At 41.0% G+C, this 25,832-nt stretch overlaps 4 protein-coding genes across 4 annotated transcripts in view; 2 read left to right on the top strand and 2 right to left on the bottom strand.

The window, feature by feature from the left end:
- Positions 1–6,463, top strand: part of LOC105385005 — a 149,194-nt gene extending 142,731 nt beyond the window's left edge. The window contains exons 19-27 of the mRNA XM_048626150.1: positions 75–1,971; positions 2,330–2,429; positions 2,512–2,734; positions 2,879–3,288; positions 3,545–3,735; positions 4,186–4,321; positions 4,775–4,902; positions 5,445–5,575; positions 5,669–6,463. Coding sequence (XP_048482107.1) covers positions 75–1,971; positions 2,330–2,429; positions 2,512–2,734; positions 2,879–3,288; positions 3,545–3,735; positions 4,186–4,321; positions 4,775–4,902; positions 5,445–5,575; positions 5,669–5,968 — 3,516 coding nt within the window. The 3' untranslated portion in view covers positions 5,969–6,463. The remainder of the gene's footprint in view (positions 1–74; positions 1,972–2,329; positions 2,430–2,511; positions 2,735–2,878; positions 3,289–3,544; positions 3,736–4,185; positions 4,322–4,774; positions 4,903–5,444; positions 5,576–5,668) is intronic.
- Positions 6,464–8,590: 2,127 nt separating this feature from the next.
- Positions 8,591–11,562, top strand: LOC119693843. Its single transcript, XM_038118634.2, has 2 exons — positions 8,591–8,941; positions 10,229–11,562. The coding sequence occupies exons 1-2, from the start codon at positions 8,769–8,771 to the stop codon at positions 11,493–11,495; spliced, it is 1,440 nt and encodes a 479-aa protein (XP_037974562.2). The 5' UTR covers positions 8,591–8,768; the 3' UTR covers positions 11,496–11,562.
- A 458-nt stretch (positions 11,563–12,020) lies between these two features.
- Positions 12,021–14,149, bottom strand: LOC105388366 (GPN-loop GTPase 3). The gene is made up of 5 exons (XM_011559262.3): positions 13,908–14,149; positions 13,482–13,678; positions 12,792–13,006; positions 12,495–12,600; positions 12,021–12,308 (listed from the first exon to the last, which is right to left on the bottom strand). The coding sequence occupies exons 1-5, from the start codon at positions 13,950–13,952 to the stop codon at positions 12,038–12,040; spliced, it is 834 nt and encodes a 277-aa protein (XP_011557564.1). The 5' UTR covers positions 13,953–14,149; the 3' UTR covers positions 12,021–12,037.
- Positions 14,150–17,951: 3,802 nt separating this feature from the next.
- On the bottom strand, positions 17,952–25,754 carry LOC105388367 (14-3-3 protein epsilon). The gene is given in 6 exon segments (NM_001309090.1): positions 17,952–18,007; positions 18,690–18,879; positions 20,422–20,580; positions 22,008–22,163; positions 24,510–24,673; positions 25,691–25,754. Coding segments are annotated over 6 exon segments (789 nt in total).
- Positions 25,755–25,832: the final 78 nt, after the last annotated feature.

Below are 25,832 nucleotides of genomic sequence, written 5' to 3' on the forward strand. Positions count from 1 at the left end.
TACAAATATTTTAATAAAACTAGAACTTAGCTTGAATCTGAATATGTATACTCATTATAAATATTACATTCCAGGACCGTGAGGAAAAAGCGGCAAAGCAAAGGCACTCAGCGTCATCACTAGTGTCGCCACCTCCGACGCAGCCCACCCCCTCCACCAGCTCGGCTCCGGACGGAGAGGCCGAAGTGATCGGCGCCGGGTTGCCTCTACTCCAAAGACTTCTCCTACTCAAGGCTAAAGAAGAACGAGAAAAACATCAGCTGACACCCACTAACAGCAATCTACCATCCAGTTCAGACACCATTAGCCCCAGCTCAATCAAAAGCCCACTCAGTCCAACAATCAAAACCTTAAGTCCAATCAGAAAAAGCTCAGAATCCAGCTCCCCTGGAAAACTTCAAAGTCCAACCACAAAAACATCAAGAAAAAATTCGTCCGGCTCCAGCGATGGAGCTTCAAGACCTAAAGTTAGTTTTAGAGATAAGATATTACAAGTGCAAAGTGATGGGACATCTGTGTCTCAACCACTACATAAAGATTTAGAAAAGCCAGCGGCAGTTGTCGAGCCGACTCCAAAAACAGAAAACAATTTAATTTCAATTCCACACTCCGTGGTTAGTAAAATAAAGTCACCGGCTAAAGCAGTCGGTACTTCATTTAGAGATAAACTAAAAATGTTGCAAAGCGCTTCTCCCAAAGAAGCTGATACTGGATCAATAGAAAAGCAATCAAGTAAAAATATAGAAAAACCTAAAGCACCATCAATAGAAAAAACTACGGCAGAAATTACCCCTTTACCACCGCCTGAAACGAAAGAAGATTCAAAACCAAAGAAACCTTGGACAAAGTTAAAGAAGGCTGCAATATTAAGTGAATCTAAAAGTCAAAGTAAATCAAGTTTAGATGATAATAGTAATGGGACGAAAGAAGATGTAAAGAGTGAACCACCTGTAAATATTAGTGTACCTATAGTAACTACCGGGGAGCTTGTTAAAATAGACAATAATAATATTGAGTTACATAGAGATAGTGCTAAGCAAGATAATCCTAAAATATGCTTAACAGGCCCTTTGGAACCCGTCCAAGACAAACCCTTAGACTTACTAAGTTTATCTCCGAAAAGAAGTAGCGTTACAAAATCTCCAGATTCTAAAACAACACCTGGTACACTGCTTCCTAAAGAAAAGAGCTATCAATCTATTGACGACCTCTCACCTGAGTATGGTGGACTACCATTTGTTAAGAAACTAAAAATATTGAATGAGAGACAAAAACTAGCAGAACTCGAAAAAGTTGTAAAAATTCGAAGTTCTAGCCTCGACTGCACGAGCTCTTCAGAAGATTTACTTTACGATACGTTAACTAGGAGCCACTCAGAAGGTAGCACGATGGACAAACGGAAATTCAAAAGAAAATCAACAGATTCGGCTTGTAGTCATGAATCGAATGAAACACTTGAAAGGCGTACTCTTAAGTCTATATTAAAGAAATTAACTGAAGAAGTAACTCCAGCTCCTAGTAGTCCTAGTCCAGAAAGAACTAATGAATTGAAAAGATTAATAAGAGCACCAACGTTAGAAGGCTACGCAGCAAGACACTCCAAGTTTGCTAAAAGTGTCACATTTCATAGACATACCCTGCCGTCGCCTCCCGCCAGTGCTCCCGTCGATATAAAACCTGGAATATTCCAAATGCCGGAGGTGATCCCTGGTTCAGCTCCAGAAATCACACAGTTAACAGATCCCACGGAAATTTCTGAACCCCCACCAGCTCAAATTAGTGAAGTCGTTCCTCAAAACGAAACTGTGACAAAAACAGAAATTGAAATACGTCCGGACTATGAACTGCAACACAGTATAGATCCCAAATATCAGTTGTATCAACTTAGACCTGAAGAAATTCGAGTGCCTCCAGAGAAACCGAAGCTAACTTTGATATCAGCTGTTGCCAATCAAAAGAAATTATTACGAGGTATGAATTAAGGTTGTTTAATAATCATCAGTGATGTAAAAGACGACCGAATGGCGTAGTGGTTAGTGACCTGACTACTGAGCTGATGGTCCCGGGTTCGATTCCCGGCTGGGGCAGATATTTGTTTAAACACAGATATTTGTTCTCGGGTCTTGGATGTGCCCGTAAAATGGCAATAGGCCCGCCCCCTATTACATTGGGACTAACACAACACTCTGGCGAAAAGTGGGTGCAGCAATGCACCTCTGCCTACCCCGCAAGGGAGTACATTAGTACAAGGCGTGAGTGCGTGTTTTTTTTTTATGTAAAATATCTAAACGACTTCAATCACTATTTATTATACTTTTTTCTCTTTTAGGCTCTTTAGAAGAACAAGAATATTTTGGAGAAGTTTTACTGGGTATCAAACAAGTTATACAAGGCCACTTACACGACGTCCAAGGGAAGTTTCAAGAAAGGTAATGTGGCGCTCATATTGTTTTATTCCTCTGTAACAACGCATACCAACTAACCCATCAGTAATTTTTCCCATATCCACAGGTTCAATAGTCTTGAAAACGAAGTTAAAAAACGTGATGAAATCATATCGCAGCTTCAGAAAAGAATACAAGAATTAGAACGATTAGGACTTTCTGGACTAAGCCCCGGGACTCCTCAGGGAGAGACCGAAAATCTGCCTCCAAGTGACGCAAACGTCCATGAACAAATGAAGAAGAACGGTAGCTCTGGCAGCGATATGTCAGGAACTGACGAGGGCTTCATGGTAAGCAATAGTGCCTTGAATGTAGTGAATGTAGACGCGAATATAGAAGCTAGCTAAGTAATGTTATCCTAGAGGCTCAGCAAGATATGTTTAGAAGAATGAAGTGCCTTCCTAGTATTAATTCCCTAATGAACGGTATTCCAGAGAGGAGACTCGTTAGACACAGTATTTGCAACATCGCCCCCCACCGTCAGCGCTGAAGACTCCCTAGACAAGGAACAAGGACATGAAAAACTGACTTCAACCACATCGCCTATGAGTATTGTTTCTGATGATATATCCGAGGAAAAATTGGCTGAAATCACAGAAGGAATAGAGCTAGAAAAGCTATCGTACTCCGAATTACAAAGTTTAGCTGATTCAATAGCGAGTAGGAGTGACAAAACATCTTCGAGCAGGGAAGAGTGGACTATCAGTAAGTCGAAGCGGCTGGACCTCAACCTCGACGGCAAAGCTGGGACGTATTCGAGGAAGAAGGCAGCGAAGCTCAGGCAAAGGAAATCCTGGGAGGATCAGAGCGACCAGGAAAACTTGGAGCTACACGATTTGACACGGTAAGTCATTTCCAAGAGTCTAGAGTACAATATGCACTCAGGGTACACATCTAGAATCTAGATGTGCAGGTTTCCACACGGTGTTTTCCTTCACCGTAAGAGCGATGGCATAAGTACATTGTGCTTAAATTCCAAAGAACTCCTTGGTACATGTCAGCGCCGGGATTTGCACCCGCATCTTTGGCGTGACAAGCGGTCCCTTACCCGACTGCGCTACCACCGCTTTATTAAACCAGATGACATAATATATTTCCAGGCCCATGTCTCCGCACACAACTTCCGAGGACCGCTCACTACTCAGCCCAGAGCAGTCGAGCCTGCGCGCGAGCCGCCGCGGCCTGCACCCCTTCCACTTCTTCGGCACCCACCTGGACAGCACCAAGACCAAGATCAAGAAGACGCTGTCCGTGGACACCGGCATGCACCACACGGGACGGAAGGACAAGAGTAAGTGCTCTTTTAAAGGCTCATTCGTCCTCTGGAAGCGCAAAGCTAGTGGAGTCTATATACCATTGAATGGTTTCCTTCACAACGTCCACTAGGCTTATCTAGGATTATCCTTCATTAATCCGATATATTCATGGAGATTGGGTGATATGGGGTGTTTGCGGTCCCCATGGCCATGGCGAAGGGAGCATCTTTCGACCCAGGGCGGGTGGTGTGGCCTGGCGGGCAGCTGCCCGACGGTTAGCGTTGGGGCTTGGTATTTATTGCAGTGAAGCTGAAAAACTTCGACACCGCGATGTAGGATTTCCAGATCAAATTCATTATCAGATTTGCTTCGATGCCATACAATCTATCTGTTGCGTTCCGAGCGCCATCTGTTGAGTGTGTGGCGAGGAGTCCGCCACAAATTTAATGTTGTTCTCCTCCTCTCATCAGTCGTGTCTCCCTCAGAGGAGTCGGGCCGGCGGCAGCACCGCAAGTTCAGTCTGGGCTCGTTCTTCAACTACTCCCGCGCGGCGCACAAGCGGCCCTCCAACTGCAACGATGTAGTCCTCGACATGGGCAGCGACTACAGCTGGAGTGACACGTGAGTAGCTGACATACTTCATATGACTGTGGCTATGGGTCCTGTAAGAAAAAGTTCTGGCTAATCCTCGCGGTGACAAATCCTGGACTAGCTATAGTGTTTGTCAACGACATGCTAAGAAGAAGAAGTCTGGGTGGGACTTTTACTTATTATACGAGATCCACTCAAACGCTAAACTTCTGGGTTCTTCATTTCAAACGCACATATATTGCCAGCCCAGTGTCTCTTAGAACGATGTATTAACGTGCGTTGTATATGTGTTACGTTAAAGCTGCGTTGACTGAGCGCTCCGTCCTTCTACATAATAATAAGATACTAACAACATGCCACACGAAGACAGCGCTCTTAATATTGCAGTCTCGTCGACCTATGATTGTTTCTATAACCTCATGTTTGTGGATGATAAGTAATATGATTGTTTAACTATGAGCTCATATATCTTGTGGTCCACAGTTTGTCAACGTCGTCGAGCAGCGACTCGGAGTCGGTCCCGCGCACGCCGGTGTTCGAGCAGTTCGTGGAGTCCTCCGCGCGCCGCGCCCGCCTCGCCGCCGCGCACGCCAGCGCCTCGCCCATCAGAGGTGACACTGTCTTCTCACTTACAGAAGGCTTAGCACGGGGTACAAGACGTGGCATTTTTTTCCGTCGCGCTTACTCACATTGTGCGGCTTAGAGAGTGAGTGCAACGGAAAACTTTTGTCACGTCTTGACGCATCTTACGCCCCGTGCTAGGCCTTCTGATAATCCACCATCTATCCTAACACAGATCTGGTAGCATAGCATTTCACAAAAGCTCAATGCTTTCACTCGAAGGAAGATCAGTAGAGCGATCCGGAAAAAACGCAGCAAATTCTATTCGATAGTCTATTCGAAAGTGCTGTCAACCTGTCAACAACAAAATGGCGGTGAATAGATTTGCGAAAGTTTGACAGCTATCATTCTGACAATGACCTATGGAATGATAGCTGTCAAACTTTCGCAAATCTATACACCGCCATTTTGTTGTTGACAGGTTGACAGCACTTTCGAATAGACTATCGAATAGAATATGCTGCGGTTTTTCGTGATACGGGTACAGTAGCAGATCTGTGATAGTTCATCTCATGGTTTCGATTATCCGCAGCTCTCCCAGGTAGTGGAGGCGACTGGGAAGTCATGATGCTGGCTGAAGAACTGGAGAAGCGCGAGAGAGAGAAGGAGCGAGAGGAAGCGAGACGGCTGCACTACCCCACCGCGCTGCGGGACCTTGAGGAGGTAAACCTATATGTATGTAACGTCGTAGCCCGCTTCTATCTCTTGTTAATTAGCTATTAGGATTAAGATTTTAACGCGGGCATGTGGTTGCAGGAATCCGACACTCCCCAGAGGGAGGACAGTCTGGACGAGTACTCGAATATAGAGGATTCGAACTCGTCGTCGACGACGCAGCTGCTGTCGCAATCGGTGAATGACACGCCGCGGCAGCAGTCGCTGGAGACGTCCTTCATCGAACAGGCGCGGGGGGCGGGGGCGGGGGCGGCGGGGGTGCGGGGGACGCGAGGGGTGGTGCTGCGCGCCGCCAGCCTCGACCGCGACTCCGCCGGACAACGAACCAAGAAGTTCGCAGCCACCAAGTCGGCCAGCATAGACACGCATAAAAAACTCTGATCCGGCTCCCACAGCGGACCAATCGGCGATGGTCCCGCCTTTGTAAACGGAAATCGGTCTTCCTTCACGAATGAAAGCGGAAGGAGCGACGCGTGTTCCGGCACTTCGAATTTAGAATCTCAAGATGGCGGCCAAACCGTTGCGGTCGCCGGTCAATTATTGATGGTGATCGTTATTATTTACGAGGATTTTGACTGTCTCGTTTTCTTAGTTTTAGGTTAGAGAATATAAATTGTGTTGTGATGTGTTTTATCGAAAACCATTTCTTATCGCTCAGTTAAATTATTATGCCTTTTCATAGTAGGTACCTACCAAATAAATTCGTCTAATTTTAATAAATTAAATTAATTCCTAGTTATTCATTAATATTTTATATCCAATTCCATGTTTCTAATCTATCGTTACTTTAGTCTAGACTATCGTACTAAGTATACTCTACTTATATTTCTATTTATCTTTGTAACGTAGTGTCCTTAGCAAAGTTTAGACATTTCTTAATACGTTACTTAATAAAAAATGCACAAATACCTACCTAATTAACATAAATGTCACTTTAGTAACTTTGTGATCTATCAACTTTCTTGAATACCTAAGTACCTCTCTCCTTAATTTAGTAATTAACCTCTTGCTTATTACTTTTTATTAGTTCTTACGTACCTATCTAATAATAATAAGTATGTAGGTTACGTAGGTAGCTAAGTAATTACGTATGTACGTAAGTATACATATATCATTAATTATATTCGTTCAAGTTCCTTTTTTATTAATTATGTAGGTACTTATAAAAATATTCTAGTTACTAAAGTAATAAATAAATGTACTTATTAAATACTTAGTTACTTACTCAATTTTAATATCGATATGAGAACTTATAATTTGTGTTTTAAACATTATTGTAAAGGAGCCGCAAAAATAACTTACTGACCTAAGTATACTTATGTGGTAGATAATACATTATATATACTTATAGAGATACCTACTAATTTCAATATGTAATTAAAAATTGTATATCCTTATGGAAAGGTATGAATTTAGGTACGCCAAGCTTCAGTATAGTCTAAGTTATTGTGCCAAAGAACATAGAATTTAAGCTAAGTATTAGATACTACAGAGCAGTAGTTAACTACTTGATACTAGTATTTAAGCATCAAATTGTTAAGAAAAACACACAAAAGACCACTTAAATTGTTAATACAATATGAACCCCTTGATACTTAGAGGTCATTATTACAATACCCAACACAAGGCAATAGGCACCACAGTAAGTACTTACATTTTTTTAAATTAATAATTACCTATGTTTTATTGACAATGTTATTTATTCACTTGTTCGTTTTAGGAGTTTTCATAGTAGGTTTATAACTTATTATGTAGTACAGTGGCCATAGTAATATCAGTTCAATGACAGTGGCCCACCCCACTGTTAAAAAATATAGTAGGTAGTTAGAAGAAAATGACTACTTATCAAATATTTGGTAAAAGTGTTGTTGAAAATAAATGTTACTCAGGCACATCAACAGTCGTTATGGTTATTTTATTATTACTTATATAAAATATCTGTGTAGGTAGTAATACCTACGTATTCTTAAACAAGTGTGAGACTCAAGCCAAGAGATTAAACTGGGTACAATTTTAATAGATAAACTAAACGATATAGGTATTATTATAATGTCATTATGATTAGCAAGTAAGGGACGTTTATGTCCTTCCTTACTTTCTCCTTACTTACTGAAGATGATTTACTTAACTATATAAAGTTTAATAATGATGTTTTCTAATATTTAGTTTAGTATTTATTAGCACCCTAAACTAAATTAGGTGGATATAGCTAAATCTTCAGTGAGTGTAGGATGTCCATCTTACACTTATTTACGATAAAATAGGGGGACATAAGTTGCTGCTCGTTGCCGTAAACCGCAGACGACAAGAAGGAAACATGATGTATGTACCTATAATAGATTAGACAAATAATAAAATGTAATTAAATATTTAGAGAGATACTTAACTACATAAAACTAAATGTAATATTTTTAATTAAGTAAGTAAAAATAGATTTAGTTTCAACTCGTCGTTGACGGGAGATGACGAATAAATTATTAAATCGATCTGGAATGGTTTAATTTTGAGTCCAGAGACTCCAGAGGCCGCCACGAGAATGACCGCGGACAGAGTTGTGATGATCCTTGTTAGAGGCCTATGTCCAGTATGATGATGACAAGTAAGAAGTCCTTGGATGATGATCAATACAATTATATTTTTTTTTTCAAAATCTAAAATCAAGATGGTTATTAACAGGCTAATTCAAGGAGTTTACCAACCGTATAAAGTGCTAGATCTAGCCCCAAAAGGGCTAAGGTGGCAACCGAGAAATGACTTTCAAACCTACGGGACAATACAGTCGCTGTACATACAGTACAGGTACAGGCATACTCACTAGGTGCTAAGTATGACACAGCAAAGTACACTATAAGGTAATTATTCTGAGAACTTACATTTGAACAGAGTCACAGACTATGTTAGTGCTTTTCGACTAGACAGTATGCATTAACTATACATCCCTATATGAATGAATGAAAAGCCAGCTGAGTGAATGTATTAACAATGAAAACGTCAAAATAAAAAGATAAATCAAATTTATGTCAACAAAGGAAATCTCAGTTATTGCTATTCAGAATTATTTTGAAAAATGTTCATTTTAAAACTATATTCAACGTGGAATTCACGACATTACATTTAATTTACATACCGTAATTTTCTCATGACTTATTAATTTGTATAACCATTTCAATGTATCTCAAGTATGTCTCCTAGAAAACAGCCAAACAGTTTGTTCAAACTTTGTGTTAAAAGTTGTATTAGTTTAATAAATTCCGCATGTTCTGTGATAGAGAAGACCTATCCGGAGGATGAGTATTATATGTGTGAGCAGGCTTTGATGTTAAAATGCCACTTGATGACTCTGCTTCCAGCCAGGTTTGTACCTACTCTTTGTTGTTATAAGTAGACTTCCTTAAACACTTGCAACTCGGGCCAGTTAACTAAGCTGGTCTCAAGCTGGGACCCTCCAGGCTAGTTAACATGTAACATTATATTGGTTATTGTATGATAAGCAGATTGCTATCTCCAACTCTAACTTGCAGAGTGTGGAGTGGAAACTATAGCAATAACCCTCCCAGTCATTTAGCACATCTAGATATGTGAACCCACCAACCCGCAGTGGACCAGCGTGGTGGGAAATGGTCCAAGCTTAGGAAGGCAGTTTAGACCGTGGGGATTTGCATAAAGGTTCCACTCGAGACCAGGTGCAGGTTCTTACACCCCCACAGACAATAGAATAGATCCCTCTAGTCTTTGAGGATGGCCATGTGGACTATGAAGGAGCTGTGTGTGTGTTTTGGTTCCATTCATGAGAACCAGGTGAAGGTGCTTACATTTCCACTAAGAATAAAATAAAATTGTAGCTGTATAAATTATTTTATTGTACAAACATTATATATATGAAGGTGGACTTAATGCTAAAAGCATATTCTACCAGCCAACCTGCTAAATGTTATTCTCAGCAACTGCTGGAACATTTCTATGCAAAGCAGAACATAGATCTTATGCCTATAGTAGTAGTCAGAAATTCAAAGAACATTTTACAGGAAACCTAAGTTTGTCTTGAATTTATTATCATGTCAGAAATTGTATATGACTATCATTAATTTGTTCCTATTGTTTTATACATTACATTATAATTACATATAGTATTTTCAAACAAAACAATTATGCTAATTTATTTTTCATGAAAATGAGTAAATTCTATAAATCTAGCAGGAAGGTAATTCACCTATTTACTGTAGAATCTTAAACAATGTGAACAACCACACATAATTAATAATTTATGCATGCATGAAGACTTATCCTCATGTAAAAGATTACTTAGTTATCCATGTCTATATGAATAACCTACGTATATGTCTATATGAATAACCTACGTATAATTTGGCTAATAGAGTTCGCGATTTCTTGGGGGTTCATTCCCCGCAAGCTCACCTAGGTATTTTTCTGGGTAGGCTGAGAAACTACAGATAAAATACATCATACTTTCACTAAAAGAATAGAATCTCTTTTAGCTAATTAATTTAATTAAGTAGATAATTATTTGACACACGCAAAATCGCACGCAAAATCCAGGTTTTTCATAAAGTTTCATGTTTCTTAGGTTTCCACCTTAGCATATGCACACTTCAAAATAACGTCCCACACCCCTTGCCGCAGGTTGTTCGACGTGCTGTGCGCGCACCGCGGCTCGGTCCCGTACCGCGGCGACCCGCGCGCGCCGCTGCTGGTCCTCACGCACCCGCGCCTGATGACCTTCCGCAAGGCCGACCTGGACCACGGCGTGGCGCAGCGCTGCTGGCTGCAGCTGCTGCCCGCGCTCACGCAGCTCGTCGTGCTCGACCTCAAGCTCATCTGCACCGACGAGATCCTGCAGGTGGTCGGTGCCACGTGCCATCTCCTCGAGGAGATCAACATCGTTTCCAGGGTAGATATCTGTAAGTCGCCGTTTAATGCGTCGGCGTTGATCCGCAACGTGTCGGACGCGGGGCTGGCGCACGTGGCGCGGCTGCGGCGCCTGCGCGTGGTGGCGCTAGACCCGCCGCGCAACGAGCGCGCGCGGCGCGTGGGCCGATGCGTGTCGCCGCGCGGGCTGCTGGCGCTGGCGGCCGCGCTGCCCGCGCTCGAGGACCTGCGCGTGGAGTCCTGCGACCTGGGCAGCACGCTGGCCGCCGCCGAGCGCCCGCTGCCGCCGCTCGCGCTGCGCCGCATCAACTGCCACTCCGCCTCCGCGGACGGCGTTCGAAAACTAATCAAAATCTGCCCGCATCTGCGGGAGCTCTCTGTCACGCATTTATCCGAGCATAATAAGGACCCTATTCTTGAGGAGATCGCTGCTTCTGACCTTCGCTTGCAGAGGCTAGACTTGTCGTTCTTCTCGTTCAGCGCGGTGATGCAGCGGCTGCTGACGGCGCGGGGGGCGCTGCTGACGCACTTCTCGCTGTGGGAGCTGGACAGCGCGCTCACGCTGCCGGCGCTGGAGGCGCTGGGCGCCGCGTGCCCGCGCCTGGCGCACCTCACGCTCATCACGCAGTCGCGGTGCCTCGCCGTGCCGCGCTACTACCGCCGCGAGCGACCCATGTTCACAGAACTACGGACTCTCACGATAGGCAACGAGAACTTCAACATCCGCGACATACTGACGTTCTTTCTGTCGTGCACGCGGCAGCTGCACAAGCTAGTGCTCAAGTATCAGACTAAAGTTAACATAGACGATACGATAGTGTATATATTAGAGCGAGGGTATTTGAGTAGTATTAGTTACATGTGGCTGGACTGCACGCTGGAGGTGTCGCCGGCGGTGGTGCGGCGGCTGGTGGACCGCTGTCCGGACCTGCGGGAGCTCACCGTGGACGTCCCGGACCTGGCGGACGTCCAGAGACACATCCACGACAACAACCTGGACCTCAAGCTGGGCAGCTACTAGAGCCAACTGTAAATTGTATATTTATTTCTACTCAGTAGTTTTAGCAATAAACTAGCTTATTTTCTTATCTGTTGTGTGTTATTCGTATTCTTCATTTTAGGGTATGAATGTGGAATTAATAATGTGGGTGGGTGTTGTTTAAATCTATGTGTATTTATATCGTTACAATCAAATGTCCTTAGCACTTCACAAAATCCATCACGTCACACATTACACTCGTCACTTCAAATCCATTCTTTCAACCATCACGAAACAGTTTCGCTCGGGCCGGGTCGGTGAACCCGTTGCTCGTATGCTATGGCCTCCACCTTGGTCATTTAGATCTAGATTGCGTTGTATTCAGTTTAGAATATTGTGTTACCTACTTTTCAATTTGAGTAAAGACTAAAGTTTGAAATATTTCATCCCTACCCCATTATTGTGATGCTGTAACCACCGTTGGCTATTCCTTTTTGTTATTGGATGTTTGCTGTATTTGCTAAATAACAAATTGTTTTAAATGCTGTAGAAAAATGAAAGAAAATATCAGTAAGGTACTTAATTTAATCATTATTACAGTCTTCATCATCAGGCTCATCAAAATCTTTGACCTTGACGTCGGCGTCTTCGCCGTACTGTATGATATTGTCTATGGTTATGAGAATGTTGTCTATGCTCTCATCCTTCTTGATGTTGAGCGGGTAGAACCGCACTAGACTGAAGTTGTCTATGACTTCTCCGATGGCTTCGGTGAGTCGGGCGTATTTCTGGTGGAATTTGGAATTGCCGTTTTTCATTGCTGATAGCAGGATGTGGGGGTCTGGATCCAAGTAACTGCAAGTAAAATTTTAATTTATTAAATACTCTGTGACCTTATGTATTGTAAACTTCAATAAAAATCTAACAAATCAGGTTTTTAAAGATTAGTTACCTCCTTTTTAAAAACTACGGTAAAAATGGTGGTGATAGGCAGGTAATTTATTTTGTTACTTTTATTGAATAATGCAAGAAAGAACTCACTCATCCAGCTGTTTTCTCGCGGATTTGCCGAGAAGGTCCATTTTAGTGAGAATGTTAACGTGTGATAGCTCCAGATTCACCATCACACTGAGTGCCGCCATCGTCCCTGCAAGTACGTACACCATTACATCACTGAGATTTACATCAGGGAAACAGTCATTACACTAGAAATCGTTGTGCCAATTGTGTTGCTTAACCTCAGCAATCAGTTATGATCACTGAAGCTAGTTTGACTACGGACACTTCTTGTGTGTTAAAGTGAATAAATGATTAATCTATCACAACAAAAATACTGACCCGACATGAACTTGGCCCCGTCCACCATGAACTGGGAGTCCACGAGGAACACCACGCAGATGCGGAAGTTCCAGTGCTGCAGCTGGTCCACCAGCTTCCTCATGACCGGCAGGTGCGTGTACAGCTCGATCTGCCCTGGGCAGTCGAACAGGATGTAGTCGTCGTCCACGTCCCCGAGTTGCTCTTCCAGCCAGTCTATGTTCTCTAGTAGGGTTCTGTGAAGTGGAATGCTGGTTTTGAGTATGAGATTATTAGGTTAGAATCACTTCAAATCACCATTATACTCGCCGAAATATAATAGGCCCGTTTGGACAGCTCCAAAATGTATGGGATGACAGCTGGTGTCAAACCTAAATCAGGAAAACCCTTAACAATAAGTAACTTTTGGGGCTTTAAAAGTTCTTTTATCTTTCGGCCGTTAAATAATAAGCCAGAATATGTGTTATTTAATGTATTTCATGAAGTAAATCAAGAGTAAATAGCAAATTTGTGTAGCTGTCCAAACAGGCCTATTATATTTCGATGACTATAATTCCCACTCAATAAAAAAAAAATGTAGTTCAAATTGAGTGTGGCTGCTATTACATTAGAGCTATATTTGATTGGACCAAATTAAGAAAAGATGATAAAAATTTAAGTAAATAAAGTCAACATTCAGGGCAACTTCAAAAGTAAACCAACCAAACATACTCAACACAGAACACCAGTCCTCCGTTGGGTCCGAACTGCAGTTCCTCGTCCTCCATGGCGTCGTCGAGGTGGATGAGCTCGCGGATGTCCACCAGCGGCTCGTAGTCGAAGTGCTCGGCCGCCGGGTCCAGGTTCACCACCTCGATGACGCGCCCGGAGTCACTCGCATGCTTCACGAGTGTCGAGCAGTAGGTTGACTGGAATTTCAGGTTATTTTTAGCACTGATAGTAGAACTCTACTTAGTGTAATCAATTTAACTATTAGTATGTGGTGTGCACTTTTACGAGGAATGAGTTACATTTATATTGTAATAAATTAAAAAAGGACGATAACTTTTGTACCAATTTGATAAATGAAAGTTTAGTAGATCATATTAGAAAAGATGTAGGAACTCAGTTGCATCAATAATAAAATATAAGGATTACCTTTCCACTTCCTGCAGGGCCCACGACTAGCTGAGCGTAGCGCATTATGTTAAATATTGTTACTTTAAAGAGGTTATGTGGTGTGATTGGTCGCAACACTTGTTGTACTTAAAAAATAAAGGGTTCACGTCCACTCCTGCTCTACACGCTTATCACTAGTCTTTTATTTACTTTATTTCTCGCATGTTTTAGCTCGAAATATTGTAAAAGAGCCACGCTATTTTGTTTTGGTTTGTATTTTGTATGGGATTTGGAAATTTTGGGATTTATTTTGGTTTATGCATGACAGGTGTCAAATCAGGTCACAGAACATTTATTTACTGTCAAATTATAAATAGCCTCAGAATAATAACGATACGCCCTCGTAGAGACCGTTATTTTTATTCAAAGCCCGGTTGCGTGATAGTGATGTTGGCAGTGGCAAGCTTGCGATTGTTGCCATTCAAAAGCTAAGCTAAAGATAAAAAAGAACAGTATTCTGAAGATTTTAGAGATCCATACACAGTGTTACCAGCCTTGAAGACCCACCAAGTGCAAGACGGACTAGCGCACAAAGGGTTCCGTTCCGTTCCATTAGTATCTACATATAGATTCTGATTCACACTTGTAAGGCCCATTCGCACATATCAGTGCTACTGCTAACCAACACACCATTCGATCGTCATGTTCCATATTACTTACCTACTATAATATGGTCATGTTATTTGGTATTTTCTCGCAATGTGTGATGTGTGTTGAAAATCGTCGTGTGACATCATTCGGCTAGAGTAGAGGGTAGGTACAGTAAAACTATAAAGTCCTGAAAACAGAAGTGGATCATAACTAATTGATAAAGACCGTATTAGACTTTATAGTTGGACTGTATTTACAACCGAGTCAGCGTTGTTCTATGCCTGACACGGTGCAGGTCATTATAGTCTCGTAAAGCCGCGTACAGACCGGCCCAACGAACGGGTTCCGTTGCTGCAATCTGCCCTGTATTATGTATGATAATGATAAATATCCATCGTTGGGATAACCGTTGGCGTTCGTTGGCCCGGTCTGTACGCAGCTTAAGTCGTATCCTTTTCTTTGCACTCTACTGAGTGTCTTGCAGACGCTAACTTACTCGACTGTAATGACAACTATACATACATACGTCTCGTACATCACAACGTACCTACCATTTTAGAATCCCCTGCATCCACCTTCTTTCGGCTTACTTACCATAAACTTTACATAGCTAGTGAAACTGGGTGTTGGTTTTAGAAATTGAATTCAGTGCTTTAGTTTAGAGGAAACTTACAGTAAAACTATAAAGTACTGAAAACGGAAGTGATCCTAACTAATTGTTAAAGAACGTATTTAATCGCTACATTATATTTTTTAAGGACAAATCAGTTAAAAAGCTGTTATCTATCGGTATTTTATTTTTATAATGTAACTATTATAATATAATGTATGTCAATAACTGACAACGTTAAAAAGTCTTTGCAAAATCACATCTTTAATATATATAATATAATAATAATATATATGTTACTGTAAAAGCCCGAACAACGGTAAATCCTAAGATTTACGCGTAAAACCTAAGATTTACCAACTCTTAATGGTAAAAGCCCGAAAGATTTTGCGATTCGCACTTTTACCACTATTCACTTGGTAAATCTTAGGATTTACATTAAGGCACGGTAAATGTTGAAAAAGCCAGGTTATAACTTATAACCTCCGTAGTCGAACAAAGCGTCCGTAGTCGAGCGGGCTTCAGTGATCGTAACTGATCACTGAGGTTTAGCAACAACCAGCATGGTCAGCCATTGGATGGGTGACCGATTTCAAGTGGTTCTTTTCTGGATGCTTTCGTGCTTCGGACGGCACGTTAAGCCGTGGGTCCCGGTTGCTGCTTCGGCAGCAGTCGTTAAGCCTAGTCAGAGGCCTTCGGGCGGCTTGAAAACGTCTGACAGTCGGGTTGCACAAGCTTGCTTGTGTTGGGGTCCACCAACCCGCACTAGGCTAGCGTGGTGGACTTGATCGAAACCCTTCCTTCATTGGAACGAGACCCGTGCCACAGCAGTGGGGACGTAATGAGTCGTGATGATGATGATAACTTATAACTAACCGAACTTAAGAAATATTTATTATTGCAATCTACTTTACTCGACGTCAACAATAATAATACGTGAAAATTATTTTAAAGGTTTTAAAATGACTGTTCATAAAAAATAATATAAATTCTGAAAGAAAATAATTTAAGTTTTTGAATGAAATAAATGAATAGGTAATAATTAATCTTTGTTTTATTTCCAAAACCAACTTATACTAGGTGTCAGTGGTAAAACCTAGCATTTACCAAATTCTAATGGTAAAAGCCCGAAAAAAATTACCCATTTTCACAAATCCTTACATTTACCAACTCATGATGGTAAATCCTAAGATTTACTGGTAAATCCTAGGATTTACCGTTGTTCGGGCTTTTACAGTAACATATATAAATACACAACATATATATATATATATATATAATAATAATAAATAATAATATCATGTTTCACAGGGAAAGACATCTGACAGAACCCTTATTACATTTGAATAAGGGTAGTTTTTGTGAATATAAATGAAACAAAAATGTGGACTTTTGAATTTTATTATTCGATTTACACTGTCATTTACAATAAACTTCAATGTAGTTGGTAGGACATAAACCAATATTGCATAACACTAAGGCTAAATTGCATCAGTATTTTGTGGATAAATTAACAAAAATATATGCAATATTACAGATTCAAATAAAATAACGCTAATATCTTACTCGGGCACCTGTCTCGCACTGCGGCGGTTGCTGAGCGGAGGAGCTCATCTAATGCAAGATGGAATGTCTCGATAAATAGCTTGCCCCAAGTGCATAACTAGCCTAGCAACTCCACTACTGTTCGTCCTGTATAATGTATAACTCGTAAGAGATGTAGCGCTACACCAAAATTTCCAGAACTTGCGAAATAAAAAAAATAAATTAAAATATACAAAATCTCTATCACAATACTCGTAAGTAATTAAAGCAATTCAAATGTGAATACTCCAAATGTTGAAATACGAAGGAAGCGGTTACATCGACAATGTCTTTACTCTATAAGCTCAGCCAGGCCCTTCCCAATCAAACCAAATCGAATAGCAAATTATTTGTTCAATAACCGTACTACACAGTAGTCACACTTTACACATGTATAAACGTTGCAATAAATATGTACGCTCCACGCGATACCAGATACAGACCGACAAGCGACGCCGCTATCACGCCGCTATAATATTGCAATCACTACATATACCATTCTAATAATGTTAAAATATATGGATAATCGTGAAATGTATAAGTAAATGCAGAGGATCGGCTCGCGGAAGACAGAGGGCCGAAGCGAAGCGACCGGCGACGTTTGTGCGAGTCACCCGGGGCCCGAGCGAGCGCCGGGTGAGACCCGGGTGAGCGCCGGGCGAGCGCCGAGCACCGAGCCGGCCCCGCGCCCGCTCCACTACAACTCGCTACGTGCAAGTACAAGTCTCGACAGAGTTACATACATACATTTTATTACACACGGTATAAAATATTTAGAAAATTTACAATCGTCGTCTTAGATTAACTGCGAGTAGACAGATGATAGGCCCGCGGCCCGGGGGCGGGGCGGCTACGAACATCACGAGAGATCAAAGTGTACTGTTAAGAAAATACTTTCTTAAAGACAAAACAGTTAAACAGTTAAAATGCAATACCAAAGTACTTTTTCTTAAACATTATTTTTTTCGTAGTGTGAAAATAAATATATCAAAAGAAGTACATGTTTAAAATGTTGGTTTTACACCCATAGATAATTTGACACAATGTATAAACAAAAGTTTACAATGAATCAGGTCGATAGACAGTCGGAGCAGACAGACAATTTGGTGCGCGGGGCGCGACTCGCAGGGTCTCGGGTGGTTGCAGATTACTTCACATCCGGTTGTCATCGAGGGCTGGGTCTTACATGATACTATAGTTATTTTTTTTATTATATTTAAATAGAATGTTAAAAAGTATTACGAGACGTCCTGATCCTCCACGTCTTGTGCTTGTTCTTTCTGTTCAGCTTCACCTGTGGACAAACGAGGCTTGTTGTAGTCGGGCTTCATGTAACTGCTATCAAAGATCGCCTATACGATGGACAAAGAGAACGAATTATCAGCGATGGCGAGCTATAGTAGCAAGCAATCTTGCCAACTTATTATTTTTGATGCAAAATAAGTCACTACAATAACTCCGCAGCACACATTTTGCTAAGTAATTTTATAGGAGCTTCTGAGTGAATCAACAGACGAGACCACCTACTTCCTTCGTGTCGAATTCGATCATTATACTTGGGTGCAGGAAGGCATGTGTACGCTTTCAGAACTGAGCACCACGGCAAGTTAGCTTCACTAGCGAGCGATATGATAATCGCATCAATATTATCGTCATTAACAGCTTAAACTTCCCTACATTCCAAAATTCAAAGAATATTGCCTTTGACCATGACATAAAACAATAAGGGTCTTTGGAGTGCGATGCGGATGACCTACGCTCATGTCTGCGATGGCTAGTAAAATGTATGAAACCTAACAGTGCATTCAGAGCGATGCGGAGCTGTCCGCGCCGCAGAGCAACGACTTCATTCCGCGATAGACGCTAAAGCTCATCCGCGTGCCAACGGTCTGCGTCTCACTGAACCGGGACTTATGATTGAAGCTTTAACTAGACCACGCCATAACATCAGTTTATACCAATAATGATGTACGTACCAGACTCGCCGTCGCCCTGCATGTCGGAGGTCCACAGCGTGAGGTTGTCGCGCAGCAGCTGCATGATGAGCGTGGAGTCCTTGTAGCTCTCCTCCGACAGCGTGTCCAGCTCGGCGATGGCGTCGTCGAACGCCGCCTTCGCGAGCCGGCACGCGCGGTCCGGGCTGTTCAGGATTTCGTAGTAGAATACCTGCGGAGGAGGAAACAGTACAACGTTAGTCATTGTGTTTGTGTATTGGATGTTATTGAAATGTACACCTGTCCATGGATTTATGGGATAGAAAGTAGGCCAAATGTTTATAGCATTCAGGTGTAGCGATAGCGTAGCTATAATATAATTAAGATTTTTAAATCGATCTAGTACACGAATCCTACAAGACAAGCAAACAAAATGTTGAAATGTAGATTAGCGCTATTTACGGCTACATTTTAGCAATCCAATAAGGTAATAAGTGATGAGGCTAACGATAACGTTACTCCGCTGTGGCGACACCCATTTCTCTTCCGTAATATGTATGGGCACTACGCGATATCATATATAGCTTTCCCAGTCTGGATTAGAACCTCTGACCTTTGGTGCATCATTCACACTCACAATGACTCGCATCTCTATGATACTCTACATTTAGAATTGGATAGACAAATTAATGAAAGAGCATCAATATGCGTCTTAGCTATATCTGGATCTGCCCAGAAACCTTGCTTACGATTACTGTAAATATGTGAAATTAGATGCGCACGACCGTCACTATTGTCAGCGGATAACAATTCATTATGAGGCTCTACTACGTTCTCCTATTTACAACTGTAATGTCGTCACAGTCAAATGACTATTATGTGAATGTGATTCTAGCTAATCTTCACTCCTATTTAATATGTAAAGATATTTAAATTAGTTTTACACATTTCACGTTTACATCGGTCTACAAAATTATAAAAGATTAATCAAAATAAAAAACCGGTTATCACTTCATGCCAAAGAGGAAAAGGATTCGATACACCAGGTAAAGTGCACGTGAGCAATCGCTAGTCGTTTAAGTGGAAACAGTTTCTACGGTTATTGAGATAACGATTTCCGTTGCTAGCTGCGTAGTAATCATTCGGTCAATACTGGATTGTCGTTATCAGATAAGACGACGGTCTCATGGGGTCCATATCTCCTTAAATATGTGAACTCAATATCAGTACACAAGACGTGATCGCTTGTAATCTAGGTGATATAACCACCAACGTCATTAACTGTTTGGATGCGTAGTATGTTACCAAACAACGTTATCAGATAGTCGGCTTTATTTACTAATTTAGTCAAATTAACTTGTGTTTGGTGAACACACAAACAGTGGGGAATACACAACAAAGGATTTGACGAGTCTCGCAACCTACTGATATCTTAATCGTCATTATTTAAAACCCATTTTTACGTATATTTTCCACTAACATAAATTATCGGTACATGTTTACATGTGACGGTGCAGAGACGATATTTCTCCACATAATTTTATCTGCTATGGACCCAGTCAGCCTTAATAGTCATTTCAATAGCTTTCGCCTCAAAATGTTTTCCCGTGGGAATTCCGCGACAAAAAGTAGCCTATGTGTTAATCCAGGGTCTCGGCTAACTCAATACCAAACTTTACTAAAATCAGTTCAACCGTTTTGACGTGAAGAAGTACCAAACATACTCACAAACTTTCGCCTTTATAACATGAGTAGTATAAGAAAGTGTACGTACTGAGAAGTTGAGCGCGAGGCCGAGCCGGATGGGGTGCGTGGGCGGCAGCTCCGTCATGGCGATCTCGGAGGCGGCCTTGTACGCCACCAGCGAGTGCTCGGCCGCCTCCTTGCGGTCGTTGCCGGTCGCGAACTCCGCCAGGTACCGGTGGTAGTCGCCCTGGAAGAATAAGACATGCTGTTACACAAATGTCCATCGACATTGGCCGGCTACAGAGAAAGTGCCATGATTGTGCTACACTTACGTGTATCATCTATGTATCAATCATCAATGGTCACTTTGTATAATCTATGAATAAGCTAGCATCTAAAGAGGAAGGCCTAGGAAAGTTGGGAGAGGGCTATGTCAAGCAGCGGACGATAATGAAAAGCAAACAGAAGCTATTGTAGTATTAATAATTTGCGTTCCGGTCGTCGGGACATCGGCATCGTGCGAGACACAATATACATATTCAGTTATTTTATTTCACGGGATTCAGCCGTTTAAATATAAAGTGAATTAGGAAGCTATGACGCGATACAAATACAACATGAATAATAATTGCTTCTGATTCCGAATAAATCGAGGGCATACATAATAAAAGAAAGTCACTGCCACTTAGGATAACGAAATAAGTTGAATTGCTCACAAGTAGTCGGTTAGTCATTCATTAAGCTCATTTGTGAAATCTCTAGACGTGTTATCACCATCACTGAAACTTGATACCTATTGTATAGTTTATGCATCGCTACTTCGACCGCACTACGGGAGTCCGGTGCGGGTCGTTTACCTCATGAAGGCGTCAATAATTACATTCAAAGTCTACACTTTCGGGGTTTTGAGGTCAGACCACATTTACTTTTTTGCGGCGGTTCTCCGCTAGACGAGGAGCTGTGTCTATGCAGGCCACCAGACCCCGTACACCACACAACGAAATTAAAGATCATACTTATTTGCAAATATTATTTACTTGCATAATGTGGAAGTGTAGTGGTCTTTATCTAAATGACCATACAATATGTATCTATGCGAATATACAATAAAGTGAGATAAATCACCATTTTATCGGCGATTTAAGATTTACATATTAAACAGTTTAATAAAATTTCACTCAACAATATTTTACATAATTATTGTAAGTGTGTGTCGGAATTAAAATTATCAGATGATGAAAGTTTGCAATATGATTATGCGTAATGCTATCAATCCAAGAATGTATTATTATTTATCAATGAGATGTTTATAACTGTATTATAAATTCATTATCACAAATAACAATGATTCATCATGAATTTGGAATTGAGAAAGTTACCTATCTAAACTATTTGAACCAGCAGATGAGATCAGCAGTCCGTTATCACAATGCAATGCCAACCAACTCAGATACGACATAATGCTGGCACCCCAGTTGGCTATTCATATTTGCTATTGGATGTTTTCCGTATCTACCAAATCCTAAAAATGTTGGCAAATTCGGCATTAATCATGTCGAATATACTGCTGACTATAACACATGGCAGTTTTGGTGTATACAAATAGCCAAGTGGGGTGGTAGCATCAGTCCCCTCTTGCCCACCACAGTTCTTTTATGTGCTCGGCATGCATACCTTCATTTTGTAGTAGAAGACTTTGGACTCGCCGGTCTGCGAGGAGGGGATGAGGTGCTTGTCCAGCACGGCGAGGATGTCGGCGCAGATGTCGCGCAGCTCCTTCTCCACCTGGCTGCGGTACGCGCGGATCATGCTCAGCTTGTCCTCCGCACCCTGGAACCAATGACCATTGTTATAAGTTACTACTTGTTCCCGCGAGCTTCGCTTCGCCTTAAAAAGTTTTCCCGTGGGTATTCCGGGATAAAAAGTAGCCTATGTGTTAATCCAAATCATTAACCATTACAAACATCCATCCACACACACAAACTTTCACGTTTATAATATTAGTAGGATTGCACATTACACAGAATGGTGGCCTACAGACGGACGAAGAGCTGTTGGCATACCACCTGCTAGATGGAAGACATCTGCAGGGTTGCGGGGAAGCAGTGGGCCAAAGCGGCACAGGACCAAAAGAATTGGTGTACAAAAAAGGAGGCCTATACCCAACAGTGGGTGATAGAATGATGATTGCACATTAAACATATAAGTACGAAAAAGGCGAACCTAATGCTAGTTGCATTCTATACCAGTTAACCTTTGGTGATGTCGAGAATGTGAGTGGTAGTGTGATAGGCTGAGAGGAGAGAAGTTTGTCTAAATCAAGTTACAGAGATCACACCAGAAGGGCTAGCACGGGCGCAATTAAGAAGCATGCAGAAATTTATTTGTTTCATATTTTACAAGTGTTGTGAATGGTTACCCTGAGCTAAAGACAAAGAGCCTGTTTTTAGAATGGAGAGTAGTTTGTAAAACAATGACATTCAGAAAAATATTATATTTACCTATACAATGAATAAAAGCATTTATTTGACTTTGCTGAATGGCTAATTGCCACCAACAATCTAAGATGTTCCATTCGTTATCATTTGGGCAATGAGGATTGGCATTGTATTGTTGTCTACAACATATTATACAACTAAGAGCCTTGACACTGAACTCTGTCGCAGCAGACAAGTTCATGAACCTTCACAGAGAGTGGATGGATATAGTGCAATTCACAGCAGACAGGTGACTAAAGGAATGTTGGCCATTGGTGCTGGACAGTGGAGGACATTTACTAGCTGATTATGAATTAATGATAAAAGTTAATCTGTGGTTGGTTTAGGTGTTACGTTTAGCCCCTATAACTAAAGATTGATTGAGCACATCCAAGAACAAATCTGTGGACTCTACCCAGTGTACTAACCATTGCCCCATTTGTCCATATGTGGGGACATCTCACTCACAGGTGTCTGAGAGCCTTTAAATACAGCTGATATATCTACACAGATGTACATATTTACACCTTGGGTCTTGCCCAATTACAAATATCTGCTCTGGCTGGAAATTAAAAAAAAACTGAACAGAATTAAATCATACCAGTTTAATCATATCACTGAGCTGTATCTTCTGGTAAACTAGACACAAATAGAAGATATACCTACTTATTTTTAGTATTCTGCTTGGGAAAGGAGTAGATATTCCTAAGTAAAATAAATGTATTTACTTTCTTTCTTTCCAAAGTGCAGTAAGATTATGTGCAAGGGACAAGGGCAGTAATGAGCTGTTGCCTACTAGCCAGATAACCTTTTAAAGAGACACCAAAAGTAGTTATTTAAATGCAGCCACAGTAAGTTTTCATTTCAAATTTGTTCCTATATAGTTCACTTAAAAATTAAAGTGATGTATGGGTGTGAAATTTGGACAGAATATCCCAGTTTTGCACAAGAGATATATTTAGAAGTTTTAGCTATGTTTAATAGATTAACATGGTGGTAAAGCCCACATCACAGGATGTGCTGCCTGCTTTTGACAAGCACATCCTTCCTTCAAAGTAAGTGACAATGGCTTTAACATTGTGGATAAAGTGAAAGGATTACTTAGGTAGTTACATTTAAACAATGTGAGTCATGGTTTTATGAGTTCGCTAATGTGTGTCAGTCAGTAAGCACTAATTAATATGAAACTACATTAGCATTCTACTCCCCAGGCAAAAGTATAATCATGACCTTGTCGGTATATTTTAGCTATAATTGTGTTAGTTTAACACTGAAAGGCCAATTTACATAGACCAGTAGTTGTCTAAAATAATGGAAACATGGTCACTGAAAAAAGGTATGTCATGTGCCACACCCATTTTTTCAATTAATTATAATGCTTTCATAATATTTATAGTGTTATTTTCTACATGAGGTATTACTTGACTCAATATTGGGGTCTCAGAATGACCAACGTCAATTAAGTAGAAAATGTTCAAAATTAAAATTATCTCAATATATAGTCAGTTCATCACTTCCTAAATTTAAAGTGAAACAGATTATGGCCCTTGACCTTTGTTTTATTACTAACATATTTCCAGAAACATCTATCAACTGGTAGCCTAGAATAGAATACTACATCATAAAATTCCACCAATACCATGTCAACCTGCACAACTCTCAATGAACTGGTTCAATAATGATGAACAATGCAACTTACTTTGGTCTCTTCCTTCTGTTCTATGGAGGAGATGATCCTCCAGGACGCCCGGCGCGCTCCTATCACATTCTTGTACGCCACGGAGAGCAGGTTCCTCTCCTCCACTGTGAGCTCATTGTCCGACACATTCCTGGATGCTACATTCTTCATAGCTTCCACCATTTCTGAAATACATTGTCATCGATATCATTTATAAGGGTATAGGAAAATTCTGAAAGATTAACTGTGTAAATGTTATTTGTACAGTTATACACACAGAAAATTATATTATAATCAACTTAGAGAACAAAATTATTTATGTACCTGCTTGTCACCAGTGAAACTTATTGATTTTTTGCTAAGTTGAGTTATTATAAGTTCATTTTGGTAGTATTGAGTGTGCATTTACATATTATACTGTTTAGTATTAAAGCTAACATCATACAACAATATCTCAACAACTCAAGAGGTCATTGTGAGAGTTTAGCATGAAAGTGCTCCACATAACTATGCTATCCTAATCTCTAATGTGAAAATCAGACTCAAAGCCTAGAGTTAACCTCCAGTCGAGTCATTATCTCACGATTAATCACGATGTTCGAGTTCCCAGGTTCGTTTCGTTAATGAGAACAATGCTCAAGTTATCACTAGTGCCACCTTCACCTTCACCATATCAAATACCCTACACCAACATTCAATTAGTTATGATAACGAAGGTCCGACATGCATGATCGGGCTCGTAATCGATCGTGCAGAATTAACTTTTATAGATGAGAAAATGAACTGCAAGACAAAATTCCGACAGTTTTTTTTCTATTTGACAGTAGCAGACTGAAGACAACTGGGAGCAATTGACTGTAGCAGCTATCCCCAGATAGGGTTCTACGAGAAGTAGCTGTATCGGTATAATAGTTTCAGATATTAATGTTAGAAGGTAAAAGGGCATCCCACCGGTGGGTGACGCATCGATCGCTGACCAAGCCTTTATGAATGCCATCGATTGGATAAAAACTAGAACTGAAAACATCAAAAGAGCTATGGCTATCTATCCTGCTGAGCCAGAACTCCGTATATAGGTGCGGGAAAGATAGATTTAAATTGAAATTATGCTGAAATTTTCCAAATTGTCTTTAACTGTCGGCGAAAAGTCGAGATACCTTTTTGGCACTTATAGCAGAGATATAGCAAAAATATATACTCACCATCATAGCGCTCAGCCTGTTCGGCTAACTTAGCTTTGTACACATTATCTTCCCTTTCCGACATTGTGGATGACAAATGATTTTTCACTAACTAAAACCGAATCGCCAGGTCACTAATTCACCAAGATGGCCGCACCCGCCA

The sequence above is a fragment of the Plutella xylostella genome, chromosome 16 (genome assembly GCF_932276165.1).
Source record: "Plutella xylostella chromosome 16, ilPluXylo3.1, whole genome shotgun sequence".
In the NCBI taxonomy this organism is placed as follows: domain Eukaryota; kingdom Metazoa; phylum Arthropoda; class Insecta; order Lepidoptera; family Plutellidae; genus Plutella; species Plutella xylostella.

Coding starts and splice junctions, on each gene's coding strand:
- LOC119693843 (XM_038118634.2), top strand. CDS start 8,769: ATGTCTCCTAGAAAACAGCCAAACAGTTTGTTCAAACTTTGTGTTAAA. Junction 8,942..10,228: donor ATGACTCTGCTTCCAGCCAG/GTTTGTACCTAC, acceptor CCCTTGCCGCAG/GTTGTTCGACGTGCTGTGCG.
- LOC105388366 (XM_011559262.3), bottom strand. CDS start 13,952: ATGCGCTACGCTCAGCTAGTCGTGGGCCCTGCAGGAAGTGGAAAG. Junction 13,007..13,481: donor GGACTGGTGTTCTGTGTTGA/GTATGTTTGGTT, acceptor TCCACTTCACAG/AACCCTACTAGAGAACATAG. Junction 12,601..12,791: donor CGGGGCCAAGTTCATGTCGG/GTCAGTATTTTT, acceptor ACGTACTTGCAG/GGACGATGGCGGCACTCAGT.